The sequence below is a fragment of the Cynara cardunculus genome (genome assembly GCF_001531365.2).
Source record: "Cynara cardunculus var. scolymus isolate 2C chromosome LG 3, CcrdV1, whole genome shotgun sequence".
Lineage (NCBI taxonomy): Eukaryota > Viridiplantae > Streptophyta > Magnoliopsida > Asterales > Asteraceae > Cynara > Cynara cardunculus.
This window is the reverse complement of record NC_037530.1, coordinates 500,603-519,553: the sequence shown is the minus strand read 5'-3', so window position 1 is coordinate 519,553 and position 18,951 is coordinate 500,603. Positions and strand designations below refer to the sequence as shown.

General features: G+C 34.3%; 3 protein-coding genes across 11 annotated transcripts; 2 read left to right on the top strand and 1 right to left on the bottom strand.

Moving 5' to 3' along the window:
- The first annotated feature begins 9,002 nt into the window (after positions 1-9,002).
- On the top strand, positions 9,003-13,175 carry LOC112509591 (serine/arginine-rich splicing factor SR34A-like). Of its 9 annotated transcripts, none has more exons than XM_025114618.1 (13): positions 9,003-9,083; positions 9,857-9,982; positions 10,367-10,432; positions 10,538-10,612; positions 10,698-10,824; positions 10,943-10,989; positions 11,083-11,140; positions 11,241-11,290; positions 11,386-11,442; positions 11,719-11,780; positions 11,848-11,907; positions 12,008-12,086; positions 12,477-13,175. In XM_025114618.1, exons 2-13 carry the CDS (start codon positions 9,896-9,898, stop codon positions 12,489-12,491), a joined length of 783 nt encoding a protein of 260 aa, XP_024970386.1. In that variant the 5' UTR covers positions 9,003-9,083; positions 9,857-9,895; the 3' UTR covers positions 12,492-13,175. The 9 variants fall into 9 exon arrangements, with proteins under 9 accessions (XP_024970386.1, XP_024970391.1, XP_024970385.1 ...); XM_025114623.1 differs by having other exon boundaries at positions 11,845-11,907; positions 12,032-12,086; XM_025114617.1 differs by having other exon boundaries at positions 11,845-11,907.
- A 76-nt stretch (positions 13,176-13,251) lies between these two features.
- Positions 13,252-13,988, top strand: LOC112509592 (60S acidic ribosomal protein P1-like). Its single transcript, XM_025114625.1, has 3 exons — positions 13,252-13,387; positions 13,464-13,679; positions 13,772-13,988. The coding sequence occupies exons 1-3, from the start codon at positions 13,319-13,321 to the stop codon at positions 13,823-13,825; spliced, it is 339 nt and encodes a 112-aa protein (XP_024970393.1). The 5' UTR covers positions 13,252-13,318; the 3' UTR covers positions 13,826-13,988.
- A 989-nt stretch (positions 13,989-14,977) lies between these two features.
- LOC112510359 lies at positions 14,978-18,790 on the bottom strand. The gene is made up of 6 exons (XM_025115755.1): positions 18,318-18,790; positions 17,190-17,349; positions 16,843-17,019; positions 16,672-16,755; positions 15,951-16,032; positions 14,978-15,610 (listed from the first exon to the last, which is right to left on the bottom strand). Exons 1-6 carry the CDS (start codon positions 18,590-18,592, stop codon positions 15,153-15,155), a joined length of 1,236 nt encoding a protein of 411 aa, XP_024971523.1. The 5' UTR covers positions 18,593-18,790; the 3' UTR covers positions 14,978-15,152.
- Positions 18,791-18,951: the final 161 nt, after the last annotated feature.

The following is an 18,951-nucleotide window of genomic DNA, read 5'->3' as shown; positions in this document are numbered from 1 at the left end:
ATTTTGAGTTCTCGTAAGATGATTGCAACACTTCATCTAATACCACTTTATATTTGTTATTGAATTGACATGTAATTGGATTATGTATCCTACGGAAAAAGTATGCAGCTTCAGTTTATATATAATTTTCATATTATATACTTCTCTTCTCTTATACATATATACACATGCAAATATATATATATATATATATATATATATGTGTGTGTGTGTGTATGTATGTTTGTGTATGAAGAATCATTCAAGAAGCTCGTTAACTTAAAAGAATAAGAGAAGTAATATGTCTCAATAAATCATTGACTTAAATAAAATTTTCTAAAATTAAATAAAAAGTTATAAACGTCAGTTTATAGTAGGTTTTTATCTTTAACTGTGATTAAGCCCAAAAAAACCAATGACTTTATTCAACTTCCAAACCCAATTCAAGGAATGGAATCTTCCCACATCATTGTTTCATGCTTCATGAGATTAATTGTGTTTCTTATTAGCATCGATAATTTTATGGTATTGGTTCCGTCTGAACTCTCCTTCTCGACGTCTACTACTCTACTTCCTTGGTCATGTGTCTCCAATAGTTCTTATAAGTGGCCACGTCATCGAAAATGTCTAAGAACATCATGTACATCCTCTATGACTTGCCCCTCGTATTCACCTTCTTAACTGTCATACTTTCTACCCTCGTCACCAATGTTATGACCTATCTCTTGCGTACATCACCATCATCTCAATTTATCTGTCATTGTCATAACTTCCAACTCTTATGAAAAAATGTATCGTTCGATATACAACATGTTCATACCACGTGTCTATTTGAGCATCTTCATTTATGCAACTTTTAACTTCCTTTTGTGTGTATTACTCATTGCCCAGCACTTTGACTCATACAAACATATATGGTTTAATGTAGAATTTTCCCTGTTGTATAAGCAACATTTTGTTGTGGCACAAGACTTTGTAGTACCTCTCTACTTTAACCATACGATCTTTGTGTGAACTGTTATGTAATCCTCGACAACTCCCTCCTCATGCATCATGAACTATAGATACTTGAACTTGTCTGTTTGGGGGAATCCTTTATTTAGCGTTGATAGATATATATATATATATATATATATATATATATATTGAAGTCGTTGCATTATATATAGAGGGGAGTTCAAATACAACATGTGTGTGTAGAGGCCTAATCAAAATAGAACTAGATAGTTTGTAGTAACTATGAGGTCCAATATGAGTCAATCATTTTAAATAATTAATGTTATTTACTAAAATAAAACAAATGATAAACTAGTAATTTGTGATGATTATTAAATTCACTTTAATTATTTTAATATATGTATATACACACACGAACCAAATCTAGTGGCCTTCTCTGGTACCTACCACAACTCCGGGAACCTCCTCTGGTCATCTTGTTTGACCAAGACGCTATCTTCAATGATCGACTACTAAACACTTACCTGTGACAGTGGAACCATAGTTGGTATCACAGTGACACCACAATTGGTATTACAGTGGTACCACAATTGGTATTACAGTGGTCTCAAAGTTTATTTGGTGCATTTTGGGTGTCACATTGTGTATATTGCTGTATTTTGGGTATCACATAGTGTTCGTCGGAGGCTGGAAGTAAGAGAGAGAGAGAGAGAGAGAGAGAGAGGGGAGAGATTAAAATTTAAAATACCTAAAATGTCGTTTAATTATAATTTTAAGTCAAATTACCAAAATATTAGTTTCCTAATTTATCCATTGATTTGTGGTTGAGATTGGATCTCACAGTTATTACAAACTAATCAGTTCTCTCTTGAATGAACCCATATATGTGTATATGTATATATGTGTGTGTATATGTTGGGGGTATTTGAACGACTATACACAAGCCATATGGTTCCAATATCGCCCTTCCTTATTTAAACCCTCGGTTCACCTTTGCCCTTTGCTCTACTACTAACGTAATGTCACGACGAAGAGAGAGAGATATGTAAAGTAGAAAAAAGTTGTTTCAGAACAAATTATTTACAGAGTAAATTATCCTTTATGTCCAAACTCTATATTTGAGCATGGAGTCTCATTAGCTTACGATTGACGTCGGAGAGGCGAGGAAGAAGAAATGGGAGGAGGGGCAGGGTACGGGTGTGTTTTCATGTTGTTGAAGACGAAGGATGTTGGCATATCTGCAACGAGCGACGACAATGCTTTTGGGTTCCACGAAAATATATAAGGGATAGCATCAACGAGAGATGGCAACCTTGTTTTGCTTTTAGGGTCAATGAAAGTATGGGACAACAACGACAAGAGAAAGCAGTTTGGTTTTGGAGAGGAAACATGCCACAAAAACTATATATAATTATCGATTGAATACCTTCTTTTGAGAACTCATTAAATCGTGAAATCTTTAAGAATCAGTGTATCATAACCACAATGGTGGTGTATGATTGGTTTAAACTTGGACTTCAAAGATCAAAAGTGTCTGGAGGCCCCATGTTCAAATCCCAGGGAAAACAAATTTCTTGTGGCTATGGAGGTTCAAATGCGGTGACTCCGGGCTACCTGCAAAGCAGGTGGTTGCCATGGGATTAGTCGACCCGCATAACGAGTTGGATATCCATGTTAATAAAAAGAAAAGAATCAGTGCATCATGTGTTATTTTATGTGATTTTTTCCCTATTTATAGCTAGAATTTAATGCTGTTATAAATATATATGTGTTTTACAACGTGTTTATTTCACATGTATTCGGTTCACAATGAAAATATTTTTGACGTGTTTGTGAAACAAAAAATACACGTAAAAAAGTTTCATCTTATGAACCACATATATATGAATCAAACACACTGTGAAATAAATATATGTTAATCAATACATTAAATATTATATTTAAATGAAAAAAATCATTTGAGACAAAACCTTATATATTATTTATCCTATATTATAAAACATTTAACAAAAACTCTAAAAAATCATTTTTTATGCATTAAGTATTGTTTATTGATGCATATTACTTAAAATTCAAGATTACAAGTAAATTGTATGTAAGTACAATTTATTAAAGCTCCATGTTTGAATTCGTATAACTAATTACAGATAAACATAAGCAAATAGATGATAAATATCTTTTTTTTAAATATAAAAAATCTAAAATATAATTAAAATAATCATTGAGTTTCAACAAAATACTTAATTATTATCTTTATAAAAAAATTATATTGTTAAACCAAAAAATGAATCACATAAATTACACAAAAAAAGAGAAATTTTAAATTGTTAGTTTGGTATTAATAACAATATATTTTTTTTCAAACTTTATGATATTTTCATGTTTATATTTTATTCAAAAATAAAAACATTATCGTTTCCTCAAAACCACATAAAACCGTATTATAACATCGACTGAGACAAAAAAATTAAACGAAACATTAAAATTAATATGTATATCACTACATTGCACGAGTACCTTTCTAATAAATTTTAAATTTGTAATAATAATAATAATAATAATAAAGGATATATAACGTTTATTGAACAAAAAAAAATATTAGAAACGCCCATAATTTTACATATTTATTTATTATTTAAAACACGTGCATTTTTTCTTATTAAAATATGAGGACTAAATTATGTTTTAGTCCTTGTAATTTGTTGAAAATTGCTACATTTGTCTTATAGTTTTAAAATTATTATTTTTATTCTTATAATTTACAATTTATTGTTGTTTTGATACAGTTATCTAAAACTTACTTTAGTTTTAGTCTCTATAATTTACAACTCACTGCTATTTTAAAAATATAAGCTAACATCAGAGACGAAAACTATCTTATTTAAAAGGGTGTTCAAAAAAACAGTTGGACCGCTTAAACCGGTCGAACAAAGTCAAACAAGATTGTTTTTGGCAGTTTAAGCGGTCTAGTGGTTCGATTAGGTTTGAAGAATAGCGAAACCGGTTGGTTCGGTCTGATTTACAGTTTCACCTTTTTTTATTGGTTAGGATCGAATCGACTGCCAAAAATACGTATATATATAATTATATTCAGTTTTCATGTTATAAGCTCAATTTTTGTGGTCTAATTAAAAATTTTGTCCAAGACATGTATGTTTTCTAGTTTTAATTTTCTCAATTGATCGCGTTATCTAAATTGATAAAATTGTGGTCCGGTTTAACTGATTTGGTCACTTGCTACCAAACCCCCTGGGTTTGAAAATTTACTAAACCGTCCAAAACGGACCGTGAACACCTATAGTCTTAATGGAGACGCAGTTCTGTCAAACAGTAAAAAATAGATATTTACCACTTAAAAAAACGAACACCCAGATGGCAAAACTTTGGAGTCCATAAAACAATATAGGAAACTTCATATACATATATAAATAGGTTGACTCGCTCTACTTTCATCGTATTTATCATATCCGAAAGCTTAACAAAGTCGCTACACTCGTAAAAGGTCAAATCACAAATGTTTTCCATTGATAACCATTTAATATTTTAAGTGGTCTGTTTTTGAGTCTTTAAGGGTCTCATGGTAGCTTGACAAAACATGGTTACCGAATGATAAATCAGGTCGTTTATCATATACTTACTTGGTAAATGCTTAACAGGTTGCATTATTTTTTCAGATGAACATGTTAAGAACCGATAATCTCACCTGACAAGAGCAATGCAATGACCGAGAGTCTTGTCTGATAAGTGAATGACTGGTTTAAGAATTGAGTACGTAATTACATAAATAACGACTAGTTTAAGAAATAAGAATTGACTTGAAACAGTAGTTAAAAAGTAAATGGAGACAAAGCGATTGATTATTTTCGAAAATAATTTCATGTAAAGGACTTATTTTGACAAAGAAAATAAACATGTATAGAGAACTATAGGGACTTAATTTGATAAAATTATATGCTTAAGGGGGTAACTTGAAAAAGTGACGTGGATTAAGGAAGGCAGCCATGGTCATGGTGATACGGTGGCAGTCTCTCGTGGTAGCAAAATGCCACGTGCAGATCCCAGGGTTATGAGTCGGATGATGACTGGATACGAGTGTTTGGTTACGGCAGCAGAGTTCCTACCGTAATGGATTTAAATTCGTTCGGTGGAACCATTCTACTTAAATTGGTTTTTATCTTGTATAAAACAACGAGATATATTTCGATTTTAATATTTTGGTTTTTATTTACTCAATTGATGTTATAATACAGTTTTATGTGGTTTTGATAAAACGATAATGTTTTTATTTTTTAATAAAATATAAATATAAAGATATCACAAAGATATTGATATTAGTACCAAACTAACTATTTAAATTTCTTATTTTTTGTGTATTTTTTTAATTCATTCTTTATTTTTTTGTTTAACAATATAATTTTTTATAAAGAGAATAATTAAGTATTTTGTTAAAAGTCAATTATTATCTTAATTATATTTTAGATTTTTTATATTTAAAATGAAATATTTATCTTCTATTTGATTATGTTTATCTGCAGTTAATTACACGAATTTTAAGTAATATATATCAATAACAATACTTCATGCATAAAAAATAGTTTTTAAATTTTTTTATCAAATGATTTATAATCTATACTATGTTATAAGTCATTTGACAAAAACTCTTAAAAAACATTTTTTATGCATAAAGTACTGTATATTGATGTATATTACTTAAAATTCAAGATTACAAGTAAATTATGCATTAACTACAACTTATTAAAGCTCAATGTTTGAATTTGTGTAACTAACTACGGATAAACATAATCAAATAGAGGATAAAACATCTCTTTTTAAAAAAATAAAAAATCTAAAATGTAATTAGGATAATTATCAAGTTTCTAACCGAATGTTTAATTATTATTTTTAATAAAAAATTATATTATTAAATCAAAAATAAATTACTTTGTTATTATACCTATATTAAATTATACTAAAAAATTAAATTAAAGAAGTTACACCAAAAAAATGAAACTATTAAATAGTTAATTTAATACTAATATCAATTTTTTATTTTATTTTTTATGCTATCTTCAAATTTATATTTCGTTCAAAAATAAAAACATTATCGTTTTCTCAAAACCATATAAAATTATATTCCATTGATAGAATCAAGACAAATAATAAAAATTAAACATTAAAATGAAGATTTATCTTGCTGCATTACGCAAGTATCATTCTAGTATAGTATAAATATAGGTATAACCAACTTTAAACTCTTTATTTATTAAAATAATATTTAATTTTCAATTAATACATATTAAAAAAAATATACACATTAATTTAGTAATAAAAACGTTTAGTTATTAAATAGATTATTTTTTAAACTAACAAACTTTACTATTATCTATATTATATTATAAAGTATTTGATAAAAACTCTTAAAAATCATTTTTTATGAGTAAAGTACAGTTTATTAATGCATATTACTTAAAACTCAATATTGCAATTAGATTGTGCGTAAGTACAACTTATTAAAGCTCAATTTCTGAATTCGTGTAACTAACTGCAGATAAAAATAATTAAATACAGGATAAACATCTCATTTTAAATATAAAATTCTAAAATATAATTAGGATCATCATTGAGTTTTAACATAATAATTATTATTTTTATAAAATTATTAAACAAAAAATAAATTATTTCGTTATTAGACTTAAATTAAATTATAATAAAAAAATAAATTAAAGAAATTACATAAAAAATTAGAACTGTTAAATAGTTGATTTGATATTAACATTGATATTTTTTTTTAAATTTTATAATATCTTCAACTTTATATTTTATTCAAAAACAAAATCATTATTGCTTTCTTAAAAACACATAAAATCGTATTATAATATCGACAAAGACAAATAATAAAATAAAAAATTAAAATCAAGATGTGTCTCGCTGCAATAGACGAGTAATCTTCTAGTTATAAATAACAATTATTCATTCAATTAAATTTTATATAAAATTGATTAACATATGAACGTCATGTTATAATTTAATAATATTATAATTTATAGATATAATATCAGCTCTAAAAAATGTTCAATATTTTAACAAAGTGCAGTTTGACAAAAATATAAATCAGATACTGAGAGCTCTAAACCGTGTGGTATGATATCAACGATTTATGCGGTTTAGATGAACACCAAAATGTCCGTATTTACAAACTTTTTTCGAAGAACCAAAAAATGTAAACTTGCAAACCACATGAATCATCGATGTTGAATCGCAAGGACCGTAAGATGATAGTGGTAGTAGAGCATCTTTAACTAGGTATGGGAATGGCATCTGACTCGTCGGGGAACCCGATCCATCTGTCCAAGTCGGGGTTGAGGATTTCATGCTAAACTGGGGATGAGAATGGGGACGGGGATGGGTGTCGCACTCCCAGCCCCGCCGTACCCGTTATATATTAATAAATGAATCAAAAATATATTATTTATTTCAACTCAATCGGTAATTCATAATTTCTTATTTTCTAAGTGGGTTTAAAATCTTTTTTTTTATGTTAGTATGTAATATTTTGGATATCAAATCTAAATACAATTACTCAATATATTTTAGGTATTATCCGATATGGTTTCGGAATTACTTGATATGTTTTGGTACGTGTGACATTAATTTTTTTTTTATTAAATTGAATTTCTTTGGGTTTTAGCTTATTAATTATCATACAATGTTGTGAATTTCTTGTACTAATTTAAATTTCTTTTGATTTTAGATTTAATGGAAATCTGTTCTTTATTCTATCTCTCTCTAGTTACGAACGGTTATGAAATGACACGCTATACCGTCTCATCCTTTCGCCTTGGCTATGAACGGGCTTTTTAGAATCAAAAGGAAGAGACACACTACCTACTTCTACGAAGACTGAGCTTAATAGGAGCAAGAGACTTTTCTCTCGGCCAATTTAATGCCTAACAAATATTTGTCTTGTTTCACATATTTGATTTATATAAACGAGAAAAAAAAAACCGTTTCATTATTGTGGATCCCTGTTCCCCATTGGGGATGAGAATGAGGATGTGATCATATTTCTCGAAGTTTAGGATAAATAAATAATATCTTATTAAATTTTTTATCAACTAAATTATATTCTACTTGTTGAGATTATAAGCATCTACCTGTTGAGATTATGAGCATATACAACATCTATGATATAATAGACATTTTAACGATTTGGAAGGGTTTTATGCTCTGATAGCCAATAACCATGTGGTGAAATAGAAAAAGTAATAAAGAGAAATTCCTTTAAAATTCTATATAGGAGAAATAAATGGTATTGTAATATTTCTCATCAATAAAAATACATGTTTAAGAGAGAGAATAATTGAATAGTTCCAGTAAATGAACTGTAATGATAAACATCAGATCAATCCTCTTTTAAAACATAATCTATAAATTGATTTGAGATTAAAGGTATATTATGTTATAAATTGTGATGCCAGTATTTGTAGTGTAATCATTTTAAAGGCTTTTTTATAGTCCAAAATGGTATACGAAAATTTTTGGTTTGAATCTAGGCGTTTTTAAAACCTTTGTGATCATGAAGGTTCACCTACAATAACTTTAGGTCATTCGTGATCTTTGAGCATGTCCATATGTTGTCAAAGCCTTATATGGCCATAAGGTAACGTTTGGTATGCGGATGTGATTGAACTGGACTGGACAAGAAGGCAGAACTGGACATGACTGGAAGACGGAACAAGTGTCTGTCTAGTATTTGGTACGACCATGACTGAATAAGACAAAACTAGACAAGTTGTCCTTAAAAGTTATATGATGATTATATATATATATATATATATCATATAAAACAAATATCATATTAAGGTTATATAAAACGAGGATAAATTAATAATAGGATACCACATTACTCGTTACATCAGCATCATAATCGATTAATACTTCAATAAGCCCAACGTATATAAATATCTCATCAGGAGAGAGGTGGGCTCTCATTTATGACAAGTAGAAAGCCCAACAAGCCCAACGTATATAAAGGCTTTGAGGACCTCCTTTCGGTAGTCGGAGACGAAGCAAGCAACTCAAACACCGGGATTCCGGAGAACGGAAAGCGCCCAAGCCGATTTTCCGTTGCCGTTAAATTCAACCAGGTATTTGATTTGTATTTTTACGAACAATTTCTATTTCAAGTTTTTCAATGATTTTGTTCAATAATGTCCGACGAATCATCGTTAATCTTTGTCTCATCGTGTGTGCGATTCGATTTACAAAATCCTTTGGGAGTTTCTACCTTACAGTGAAACAGACAGAATCAGAAACCCTAGATGGAGCAATTCATTGCCAGCATTGAAAAAATTAATGCAGATTCATATTACATGGCTTGAGTTTCATTCTGATAGTAATTGTGTGATTTTTCTTAGACCAAATCAAACCTATAGACCATTCGGAAGGAGGGATGCGGGCAGAGAGACTGTGTAATCTACTTATTTTATTGAATAGTTGCTATATAGATATCTTGTTAGTATCTCAATTTGTCATTTCTTGAAACTTTGAAGACGTAAATTTGTGGATTATGTTTCCGTCAGGGTTTAGAATGTGTTTGGGCATGTAGAGATGTTTAAACCCTGCAGTTTGGAGCTTTAGAGGAATTTAGAAGATGAGGAGAATTTCATTGCACGAACATTGGAGCTTGTGGAGCTTCTTGGACCCCATGACCCATGAGCATTGGAGCTTGTGGAGCACCGCTCATCATGACGAGTGCTCTTTGGTTTGATTCATGGGTTTGTTCTAATTCACTTTTGTTGATTGTTAGATACAGCAAGGGAGGGGAAAATGCCTACAAGGACACAGTAGTTGTAGCTTTAGGCAAGAAAGTATCATATTATTGGTGTCACTGTGAGTTCTGATTTATATTTCTTTGCAGTTTGTGCTGATTTACGGAGCTATCTATTTGGAACTGAAAATGAGTGGTTGCTTCTCACGCACAATCTATGTTGGAAACCTGCCACTGGATATAAGAGAATGGGAAGTTGAAGATCTTTTCTATAAGGTCTGCACCGTTTGTTTGTTTGTTTGTTTGTTTCTTTCTTTCTTTCTTTCTTTCTTTCTTTCTTGATCCCTTCTATGTTTCCTATCTCATATCCAGATCTTAAATGGATAGTAATTGAATTGAATATGTGTTGATATCCAAATTCAAATTTGTTTAAAGTTTCCAACATTGAAATTCAAATTCGAATTTGAACGGATGTTGTGAAAATCAGTATTCATATTCCATTTAGATCAACGTTTCTGACATCCTTCAAATTCGAATTCAATGAATGTTGATAATCAATACCCAAACTCGAATTCTTGATGCTAATGGTTAAAACCACTTCAGTCTCAGTTGAAGTTGAGGTGCACTTAGTTTTCTTGAATTAGTTTTTGCTTCATGCAGTATGGGCGCATATTGGACATAGAATTGAAGATTCCACCTCGTCCTCCTTGTTATTGTTTTGTGGAGGTAATGTACTAATTTTGTATTTCATTCTCTGAACCTCTTCCTTTTTGGTCTGGAGGGCTGAAATACTAGAATAGTTTTGACTGCTTGGTGTTGTTTTTATCGTAGTTCGCCAATGCTCGAGATGCGGAGGACGCGATTAGGGGGCGGGATGGGTATAATTTTGATGGTTGCCGTCTGAGGGTAACAAGAAACTTTGAGTACTTCTTTGTTATCAAGTAATGTTTATATATATACTTAAAAACCTTTCTTATACCCTTCTGTGCAGGTTGAGCTTGCTCATGGGGGTCGTGGGCAATCATCTTCAGGTGATGGCCGTGGTGACTATGGGGGTGGCCATCGCAGTGGCAGCAGCAGTGGACGTTTTGGCATTTCACAACATTCTGAGTATCGAGGTGCCATCCGAGATATGAATCAATAATAAACTATAACGTAAACTGTCATTTGTTTTTTCAGACCAGTTCCCTATTTGCGCATTTAAGAATTTTGCAACATTGCGTTTGTTTTGTGCAGTTGTCGTTCGAGGTCTGCCATCATCTGCTTCGTGGCAGGATCTTAAGGTAACAGTTATATCTAGTGCCTTTAGCTTGTTTTTTTTTTTTTTTTTTGCCTCAACTTGTGCAGCCTCATAACTGCAATAGAAAATATCTCAGGATCATATGCGTAGGGCTGGTGATGTATGTTTTGCTGAAGTTTCCCGTGATAGCGAGGGTATATATAATAGCATTATGAACTTTTTCTTATTACAGCCTTCATGTTTTACATGTTAGTTACCATGGATGTCTTATTCTAACCAAACATTCATATGTAGGGACATTTGGTCTTGTTGACTATACCAACTACGAGGACATGAAATATGCTGTAAGTTGGCGAAGTACATTGTTTTGGTATAACTATAACGTATTTAGTATCTATATTCGGTCCATTCAACATATGATGTGTCGTTTGTCATTTAGATAAGGAAGCTTGATGATACCGAATTCAGAAATCCATGGACAAAGACGTATATTCGGGTAATTTGTTTCTTTTGGTAATATATGTGGGATATGAACTCAAAATTTCTCCTTTTAACTATTGAAACATGTTACAGTACGGTATATTTTTGCTTCTTATTAGCTTCAAAACAATTTATATTACTCTCTCCCAAAATAAGTGTCCGCATTTCTATTTCAGTATGTACCAAAATAAGTATCTACTTTCTAATTTTGTCCTTAACTATGAGATGGAAAATTCTTTACTCCCTTATCATTATGGGTAAAGTTGTCATTTCATTAGGTTTGCGAGTGTAGGTAAGGAAGTATGATCGTAGCCCTTCTAGGAGTCCAAGTAGGAGCTGCAGCAGGGGCAGGAGGTACGAATAAATTCTTATTCTTGGTCGCTTTATAATTTTATGATTTAACTTTTACTCTTGCCAGCAGCAAATCCTTGCAGCGATCGCCATCAGAATCTAGATCGGCATCTCCTGGGAAGCCGACAAGGTAGTATAGCCAACATATTTATTTATTTGACCTGTTTCCTTTGTTCTAAATTCTAACTACTGCCTTATGACTACCTTCCTTTTCTCCCACATTTTGCCAGGTCAAGGTCAAGGCCAAGGTCAAGGTCAAGGTCAAGGTCAAGGTTAAGGTCAAAGTCAATGTCAGAATCACCTCGCAAGGTATAACATACATCTTTTGAGCGACCAGATATACTGGGTTTGTTTGGTTTCAGGCATAACATGTATCCTATTCGGGTGTTGCTTATCTTTGCAAATACTTCCATGTTTTACCAAAAATATTCGACCTAGGACCAATTTAGTGGTTATCGATGATGGATCAACATCCTGGGGATGTAGTCGAAAACCTCATCTACCCCGGGTTCATATCCAATTCAGGCGCTGCCAAAAACCTTGTGGCCATGGAGGTTCTCCTGCGATAACTCCAGGTCATTCGTGGTCGCTTGGGGGATTAGTCGGTGCCGTAAGCTGGCCCGAAAACCTATGGTTGCCAAAAAAATGATGGATCAAAAATCCTTTTGTTCTAATTCATTTTTATCCCATCTTCTTCAGGTTCGTAGTCCCTGAGCCAACCACAACTTCATCAGGCTTTTGCAGCCTCTACTCGAATGGGCAGAAGATAGATCAAGAAGGAATAGATAGATACGTTTTAGGAAACTTCTTTTGAGTGTATTAGATGTCTGAAATGTATCACAAATATGACGCAATACTAGACTTTTGCTCTTATTTCCCCCCCCCCAAACAATTTGGTATCGGGCGTGAGCCGAATGTCGGTGTGCATGCACGGTGCCCAACTTTGAGGCATCATGGACGTTGTGTCGGCACAAACAATTTAGTGCAATGATTGCTTTAAATCCAGAGTAGCGTTTACATGTAACCATTTAGGTTGTGGCTTACTGGTTAAGACCCATGGGATATAATGGAATCTCGTCTTCTCTGGGTTCGAATCCAGATGCAGCCAAAGCCTGAGGTTTACGTGGGATGATTTCAGTCCATTCATGGTATTAGTTACGTATAAGTTGGTCTGAATACATACGGTTATAAAAAAAATTGTAACTTGCTATTTTCTTACCTAACAGGCAAAGATTTGCCTCTTAAAACTAGCGTTTTTAAGTCTAAAGAGTCGGCGGAGAAGGGGTATATTGTTTTGGTTCATAAAATATGGAAGTTACATGTTGATTGTGATTCTTTTATGGTCTTTTCAATAAATGGGTTTAGTGGGTTTCGGCCCAAGAGGATTTCTTGGGCTGAAAATAGGATCCAACAGGCCCAATAAGATCTGTACCCTAAATCTGTAACCTATTTAATGTTGCTTTTCTCTTGTCTTCAACGCTGATTCATCGTCTCAAAACGCATAAATTCGCGCCGCACCGTAGCAAAGGATTTCCATAGCAATGGCGGTCAGCGAGCTAGCTTGTACCTATGCTTCTTTGATCCTTCACGACGATGGCATCCCAATCACTGTAGATCCATTTCCTTTTTCTTGTTTGATTTATGTTTGATTTTGTCTCTGATTCTTCATGTTCACGATGTTTGTAGTCGGAGAAGATTGCTACATTGGTAAGCGCAGCAAATGTTTCGATCGAGTCTTACTGGCCGAGTCTCTTCGCTAAGTTATGCGAGAAGAAGAGCCTTGAGGATCTCATCATGAACGTAGGTGCTGGCGGTGGTGGTGCTGCTGTTGCCGTTTCTGCTCCCTCCGCTGGTGGTGGTGCTGCTCCAGCTGCCGCCGCGCCTGCAGCCGAAGAGAAGAAGGTCTGCGATTTCTCTTTCATCTTATTTGATGCTCGACTACTTGATTTGATTGGAATATTTTCTAACTTTGTTGTGGTTTTGATGTGTTTCAGGAAGAAGCAAAGGAAGAGAGTGATGATGATATGGGATTCAGCTTGTTTGATTAGGAAACTTGTTTCAATATGTAATGGTTCTTTCACAAACTTGAGTAACCTATTCGATAGTAGTTTTCTGTATTTTCGTTTTCCAGTTTTTGGGATTTTGTACTTGAATCTACAATTTCACACAGTTTTCTTATGGAATCTAAGTGAAAGCTTTGATTTTTGTTTTTTGTTTTACTTCAATCGCAATTGCCATTATTCTTGGAACTTCTCAATCATTTTACCAAATGCTTTTCACATTTAGTGGCAAAAAACAGATTGTTTGTAAACGTCTTACTGAGTTCTACTCAATAATGGGCCGTTTACAATTACTCTGATTTTACCTTTTAGGGTAACATTCCCAGTAATTGCTTACTGGGTAAGAGGCATCACTTGCTCTCGCATGCAAGACTCTTGATTCTTATCTTCCCTCCTACTGGGTAAGATTCTTCATCCAGCAAGGTAAGTGTTTAGTTAACTGCTCCATAAGCATCTTGTTCCTCACTTACCTGGTAAGAACCTATGTTGTTGCAACCATATGCTCCTGGGTAAGCGTTTCTTCCCTCACCTTGATCCTCACTTACCAGGTAAGAACATATGCTACTTCCATTACTTGCCAGTTGAGAACTTCGTGTTGTTGCCATATGCCCCTTACTAGGTAAGATTCTTTTTTCCCCATGTTCATTGGTAAAGATAAGTGACCTAGGAAGCGAATGGTAATGCCCTATTAGTCTTCAAGTTTCTTGAGCAATTTGACCTCCCATGTCTACGGCAACCTGTTGCTCTAGTTAGTTTGTATAGCAACTTAGTTAATGCCATACAAACACATGGTTTTTCTGTAAACTATATGCAAACTTTGGATTTTAGCTTGCAGTTAGTTTCCATAGGGCTGTTTGGTTGGTCTTTTTGTTAAGCTATGTATAGATTAAGCTGTCTGCGTGATTTATTCAGTTTGTATATATTGAGAAGGTTTTTGTTTCGAAGGGTTTTCTTATGTATAGAAGGAATGTGTCTTTGACTGGAAGGGGCATGTTTGGAAAAAACCTTAACTTTCTGTATAAAAGTACCCCTTAAGTTAACTGAATAAGCCATTTTCTGCATTATTGAAACAATCAAACAGTCGCGTATAGTTGACTGACTAAACTGCAGAATCCTGCATTATTAAGCTCGTTAAGCTGCTAACAAACGAATGTTGATGTTAGATGTGTATTCAGAAAGCAACATATTTGACTAGAAAAGATTGCTAACTATGTTTATATATCTCAATTCATCACAAGTACATTAAGTAATAACACATTACTCCGCTCTGTATGACTGTATATAGACACTGTACGTATACCATCTACCACCGGTTTCATAACTGTGTTGGTGGAAATCGTCTTCCTACATTTCCAAACCGTCTTGCGACCCTGAATATGACACCCTTCGTCAATAGCCCCCGGTCAAGACTGCAAGCGAGGATGACCGCCCCACCAATGACTAGGAGCTTCGGCAAGTTTATCCCTCCCTGCTTTTCTTGCTGGACCACCATTTCGGTCTCTGCCACATCGTGATCTTCATCAGACTCTAAACGAGCCAGGTAATTTTGATCGATTTTGGTGCTCATTTCAGCCATAGCTATATGAGGTGATGTCGTCTTTGAACAAATTCTCTCGTTTTGGTACCAACGAAAACCTCGCTCGACCTTCCTGGCTGTTCCCCACATCCCTTGGCTTACTGCGAATTTTGCAATCTCCCAAGGGATGCCCATGTCCTCATGATGAAAGAATACCACTTCACTTGCAGGCTGGTTGTTCCCTTTCTTTGATCCCACTGTTAATAAAAACCAAACCAAATTGATAAAAATACATCCCGTTCGAAAGTAAGATTCAGTGTTAATACGTAGAGCGGTTCTTTCAGTGACCATCCATTCCTATGTTAATGGAATACCAGATACACCAAGGGGCTTGTTTGGTTGGTTTTCTATCAAGTCCTGTATGAATAAAGTTGTCTGTATAGATTGTAAAGGCTTTTTGTTTTTCATAGATGAAAGGAGCATGTTCTTTAAATGAAATGTACATGCTTGGGGAAAAAAACTTGGCTTCCCCCTAGAATCTCACTAAACATGTCATTTTCTATATCATTAAACCAATACCAAAGAAAAACACGGTACCTGATCGGATGAACCAACTTGAATGATAAACATCAACACGTCGTGGTTTCTGCTTCCTTGGGACCAACGGACAGGACACTCCCTGAAACAAGAAACAACGAGATACAAGTAAAGGAACCTTGTCGTATATGAGTTATCTTATTACAAAAACATAAAGAACCCTATCTAGATACTCTCCAAGAGAGCTCTAGAAGAGACAAGAGGCTTCAATAGAATGTGAGACTCTTAACATGCACCCTCTAATAGAAACTAGACAAGCATATAATGTTTGAAAGGGACTAGACGGGTACAGATTGCCCCACAGTATCAAATACATAAAATGGTAGACCTCGTCTCTGATACCATGTTACAGTACGTGCAACCCCAGATCACTCTTTAAGATAGCCCTTACAAAAAGAAGGAAGTTAAAACATATATCAAGGAGAATAGGTCCAAATGTAGCCCATGTGAAAGGGCTCATTGGTTGGTTTTCCATCAAGTCCTGTATGAATACAGTTGTCCGTGTGGATTAATTTGCTGATATAGCTTGGAAAAGTTTTTGTTTGGGAGGGTTTTTCATAAATGAAACATATTTTTTGACTGAGAGGGCAGATTTGGGGGAAAAAAACTCCCTTGGAAGCTTTCATAATAAGCCATTTCTATATATATATGCCACGAATAAGCTTAAGTTCGTTAAGCTGCTAACAAACAGATCCTAACATTTATCTCTACTTTGTGATACCTTTGTCACGCAGTAAAACGATCCCTCTAAATCCCACATCCGTCGGCCAATCGTGTATTCCCGATCACTGCAAAAGAAAGGGAACTGTATAGACATGTTACGATAGTAAGAATACGAATGTAAATGGTAATACACACAATTCATCAGAAAGATGAACAAAACTCGGCTCACCCTACGTATCCAATGCACGACACTTGCTCCTACGTCGCGAAATTCTTCCAGGGTCGTGGCATGTAAAAGCATATCGTCCCACTTCAAACGTAAATCGTCATCCCAAAAGAAATCCCTTAACAATTCAGGTGTGGCATCTTCATAAACAGTTCTGCTGCAATATTGAGGAGGACCAGTCTGCCAAACCACATAAAGAGAAGATCAAATCAATCACAATTTTGGGGACAAAAAACCTGCTTTCTAACCAAATCAAACGAACGCAGTATATTCCATACAGAGGTACGGTCTAAAGGGTAATTGTGGCTTTAATCTTTGATTCTATGTGTGGCAATAAGCAAGAAGAAAACCTCGGGATCTCTTTGCCATGCTTGGTAGGTCATTGTAGCCGTTGATCGGTCCATCATATGCTTCCAAGGAGGACCTCCATCTCTCTTCTCAACAAGGTGCCATAGATGCTTCAAATCTCCATCTGTAAGAAGATTGTTCTCTTTTTTAACAACCGATGAACTACACGAAATCAGAAACCAAAGGTTTGTCAAAACCCACAGAAAACAATGAGAATCAAAAGCTTCTGATCAAGAAGGGCTTGTTCGTTAGTTAGTATAATGAGCTCAATGACACTAACAGCTTATTCGGTCAGTTATACATGACTGTTTAGAAGAGGCTTAATGATGTAGAAAGTGGCTTATTCGATAAGCTTCTAGGGCATAACTTATGCAGAAACCAAATTGTTTCCAAACAACAAAAACCTTCCAGAACTATACAGATAAATTAATCCACACAGACAACTTTTTCCATACATGACTTGTAAAAAAACCAACCAAACAACCCCGAGGCTTTCATAGGCTTGTGAATTTCACATAGAACATTTTAGAAACTCATTTTCCCCAAACTCAGGGGACCACCGCCTACGAAGGGGCCCTTGAACCCACATAAGGCACCATCCCGCAATAGTTGGCTTCACGAGTACACACTCCATACCTCATATAGCTTAACTACCAACCCAAATATTCACTTGTGAATTCAATTATGTAAAATGAACCAATGATTTCACTAAAATCCCCAACAATCTCATGCCAAAGCATTTCACAGGCTGCAAGCCGAAAAGGTAACATGTTAAAAAGCCCCACCCCACCCCACCCCACCCCACCCCAAGAAAGAACATAATTCCCAGTTGAATGCTTCATAATCTAGCTGATAAAGATTCATCCTTCGTTGGTTTTTATATCCTCTGGACCCACCTTCACCAAATGAAGCAAGAATATGCATACTAGTTTCAAGAAATGAACTTTTTAATTTTTTACTGAATCTTGGTGCCTGTATTTACCAAACAACTATCTCTAGAAAACAAGTACAAGAATGGCCATCAGTTCATGTGCATCAAACTCAAGAAAATTGCACAAATCTTTATTAAACAGATATTGAATTCATACAAGTAGACTGGCTTCCAAATAAGAATCAAAGTTAAAGTTAACCTGCAACTGGGATTCTCCATGGATGGCTGCAACTTAAAGGGCTGTTTATCCATCTTTCTATCGACGCTACTAGACCCCAAATCAACGTTGTTGGTTCCAACTGTTTGATGCTTGATAGCAAAGTTGGAAACCCATGTGGGTTTCCATGACCATCCAACCGTAATCCCGATAAAGAAAGCAATTGAAACAAGAACCAGAAGCAGCAACATGTCAAGAACAAGAACCCCAACTGTGGGTGTCCTTAAAATCTCCGAAAAGGGGTCAACAAGAAGCATGGTATGAGAGAGTCATGAAATGGGCATATGAAAAGATGAAAGCTTTTTGGTAGAAGAAGGGAAGGAGAGGGGATGTGATGTTAGGGTAAAAACCTAAAAGGGATAAGGATGTAAGAAGAGATGGCAAATGAGGAGAGGGAAAACAGGGAGCGCCAATGGGGGTGTTAAGGTTGGAAAGATGATCGCAGCCATTGGATTAAAAGAATCAATGGGTGACAAAAGGGACGAGGGATCCGAGGTGGGGTTTAGTTGTGTGACGGAACAACATTCCAATGTTAGGCCTATTTGTGCTGACCTTTCACCTCCTCAGCCACTACTTATTTATATGAAAATCATGTTGGATTATATATTACAAATAT

Bases quoted from the DNA above. Each gene is read 5' to 3' on its own strand.
- LOC112509592 (XM_025114625.1), top strand. From the start codon at position 13,319: ATGGCGGTCAGCGAGCTAGCTTGTACCTATGCTTCTTTGATCCTTCAC. The intron at 13,388-13,463 runs GTAGATCCATTT...CGATGTTTGTAG, and splicing joins ACGATGGCATCCCAATCACT to TCGGAGAAGATTGCTACATT. The intron at 13,680-13,771 runs GTCTGCGATTTC...GATGTGTTTCAG, and splicing joins CTGCAGCCGAAGAGAAGAAG to GAAGAAGCAAAGGAAGAGAG.
- LOC112509591 (XM_025114615.1), top strand. From the start codon at position 9,896: ATGAGTGGTTGCTTCTCACGCACAATCTATGTTGGAAACCTGCCACTG. The intron at 11,443-11,718 runs GTAATTTGTTTC...TTGCGAGTGTAG, and splicing joins GGACAAAGACGTATATTCGG to GTAAGGAAGTATGATCGTAG. The intron at 11,781-11,844 runs GTACGAATAAAT...TACTCTTGCCAG, and splicing joins AGCTGCAGCAGGGGCAGGAG to CAGCAAATCCTTGCAGCGAT.
- LOC112510359 (XM_025115755.1), bottom strand. From the start codon at position 18,592: ATGCTTCTTGTTGACCCCTTTTCGGAGATTTTAAGGACACCCACAGTT. The intron at 17,020-17,189 runs GTTTTCTTCTTG...GTGGTTTGGCAG, and splicing joins CATGGCAAAGAGATCCCGAG to ACTGGTCCTCCTCAATATTG. The intron at 16,033-16,671 runs GTATCACAAAGT...TTCTTGTTTCAG, and splicing joins CGTTTTACTGCGTGACAAAG to GGAGTGTCCTGTCCGTTGGT.